At 28.3% G+C, this 2,773-nt stretch overlaps 1 protein-coding gene across 1 annotated transcript in view; it reads right to left on the bottom strand.

The window, feature by feature from the left end:
* Window positions 1-1,918: 1,918 nt before the first annotated feature.
* Window positions 1,919-2,773, bottom strand: part of LOC105620962 (pleckstrin homology-like domain family B member 1) — a 24,417-nt gene continuing 23,562 nt past the window's right edge. The window contains exons 11-12 of the mRNA XM_012202436.1: window positions 2,196-2,453; window positions 1,919-2,124 (exon numbers count right to left, since the gene is read on the bottom strand). Coding sequence (XP_012057826.1) covers window positions 1,936-2,124; window positions 2,196-2,453 — 447 coding nt within the window. The 3' untranslated portion in view covers window positions 1,919-1,935. The remainder of the gene's footprint in view (window positions 2,125-2,195; window positions 2,454-2,773) is intronic.

Genomic DNA, 2,773 nt, shown 5'->3' on the forward strand with positions numbered 1-2,773 from the left:
TATATATATATATATATATATATATATATATATATATATACATATGAAACATTTTCTTTTAATAAAATTTTTGGAGCTTCTATTAACATTTCTTATTAGCGTATTTATTTATTTTATTTTATCAAAAATATACGTTTTATATACCATTAATACCATTATTTTTATACTTTATGTGAATATTACATATTTTTAGTCAAAATATAAAAATTATATCGTTCAATAATTAAAAAAAATATTATTATACATCAAGAATTAATTTAAATTATACACTTCAAATACTGAAAGAATTGAAATAATTTTTCATGTATTAGCTTGCATTTACCAGATCCATTACTTTTCTACAAAGTACAGACGAATCAAAATCTCATTCTATGATATCGGTCTTATTTTGAATATAGATTTTTATATTAAAATGGATGTAATGATTGATGATGATATCTGATTTTTTTTTACAGAGTTCTTTTACTATTGCGGATAAGCGTATGGCATTCTCAAAAAAATACTCCGGATTCAAAAAAAGAAACCGAAACTACTAGCGAAACTACAAACAGTAGTTTAAATTTATCATTGCATTAATAAAATTGTGTAAAGCTTAGTAATTATATTTAAACTTTTAAATTCATAATGTTTTTAATTAAAATATCTCTTATTTTTGTTATATAAATAGCTTACACATTTTTGTAATCTATAGCTGCCTCATTTATTTTTTAGAATTTAGCAGCTTAGTTCTCGTACTTGTTCCTATTTTTTGACGTTGCTCATTTTTCATATAGAGCCCGGATTAAAGTTTTGAGATCGCGTCAACCGTAGCTAGCTTTTCTCACTGCATCTCATACCCTACCGCCATAGGCGAAGGAGCGACAGCCCCTACCGACGCTGTTGCTTCTTCACTTTCTGCATCGCGCGTCACAGCTTCGTATAAGTGGCAATGGAGAAAACTCGTGAGAAACACGCTCTTGTCGACTCGAATTGTTACATTGATCGGCGAATAATCCGGGCTCTACTCATAAAGATACATGGAAATGCTTTGCACAATAAGGAATATTACTTAATATAGAGAAATTTTCTATTATAATTTAAAATTATTAGCTATTTCCAAAATACATTTAAAAAATAATTGTTATTTCTAATTTTAGGTTTCATTTACTTTATGCATTATTAATTCATGTTTTTTAGTCAAAAATTATTCTGATTTTAGATATAATTCCTTATGAAATAATCTCTCATTACAGGCCGACGTTTTAAGATTTTTTTCTATTATTTGAATAAAAGATACCATTTCCGATGTATTTTTGCGCGCTAAACACGAATCCGGCAATGAAATTGCTCTATCACATTTATTAGGATTTTAAGAAAAGTGAGGTTGAAGGTCAAAATTAATGTTTTTTTTAATATTTGTGATTTTTTTTTAGTAAAGTAAATTTTTTTCTCTACTTTTATGCCATCTTAAAGTGCCAACTTTTATCTAAAATATATATTTTTTAATGCCGTACAAGAAGGTCGCATTCTGTTTTTTATGTCTGTAGATCATTTAGCTGTAAAAGAAGCAATTGGTGTGACTACTAGAGATTAACTCGGTGAAAAAAAAGTAAGGGATTAAAAAAATGTATTTTAAAGATAAAAAAAGTTGGCACTTTAAAATGGTGTAAACGAAAGTAAAGAAAGAAATTTACTTCGTTAACAAAAAAAAATCACAAATATCTAAAAAAAATGTTAATTTTGACACCTTTAACCTTGCTTTTCTCAAAAACCTGACGGAGCAATTTCATTGCCGGATTCGTGTTCAGCGCAAAAATACATAGAAAATATCGTTTATTCAAACAACAAAAACTATATCAACTAGTGTTGCTAAACAAAAAATCGTCATATTCTCACGTAAAATTAGAAAATTTAAATCCGTATCATAGAATTTTTTTTTTTATAAATAAGTATAAATCAAACGCCATGATCAAACTCGTGATATCCTTCTGCACCAGTGAATACAACGTCTACCCAAACACGCATAGCTTCCGGGCTGGGAGCCATAAGATGATAAAGTCTAGATGATGTCTTGACGATGAATGTGAGGGATGGTTGTGGCGATCGGACGGTGTTCATATGGTCCACATAGACTTCTTCGATCGACTACAATGTATTAATGTTGATTAGTTGATATTAATGTTACAATTCTTAATAGATCAGTTCTCGGCACTTACTTGAAAGTAAATTACGCCGCGGGCTTTCTTGGACGTGTTATCGCTGTAATAAGATAACGTCTTCCGTCTGCGATCGAAAACGAACCATCGCTTATTCCAATGATGAAATTTTTTACTCATCTTTGATAAGTAACCACTGCAACTTGTTGTATCAACCGTAACATCGTAAATCAAAGGTAATTGATGTCCGGCAGTTTCTATATGATGTCTTAGATCCAAGGACTCGGACTTGATCGGAAGATACCTCGTGAGTGGTCTCTGTAAAATTTATCCGTCATAGAAATTTTAATTCATTAACATCAAAATAATACATAATTATATAAATTGAATAAATTGAATTGAATAAATTGAAGCTTGCTTCTCGGTATAAAACAGAATCGTAATATTAACGAAATTAAAGGGTCAAATTTTGCTCGAAATTTTTGATAATTTTTTTATGACGAACTGAATAAATATACAAAAGTGAAATTTTAATATTTATACAACATATATTTTTTTTTAATTTAATATTTATACAACATATGTAAAAGATAAAAAATATATTTTCTATTGACAAATATTTATGTGTAAATATATAT

Source organism: Atta cephalotes (assembly GCF_000143395.1).
Source record: "Atta cephalotes unplaced genomic scaffold scaffold00031, whole genome shotgun sequence".
Lineage (NCBI taxonomy): Eukaryota > Metazoa > Arthropoda > Insecta > Hymenoptera > Formicidae > Atta > Atta cephalotes.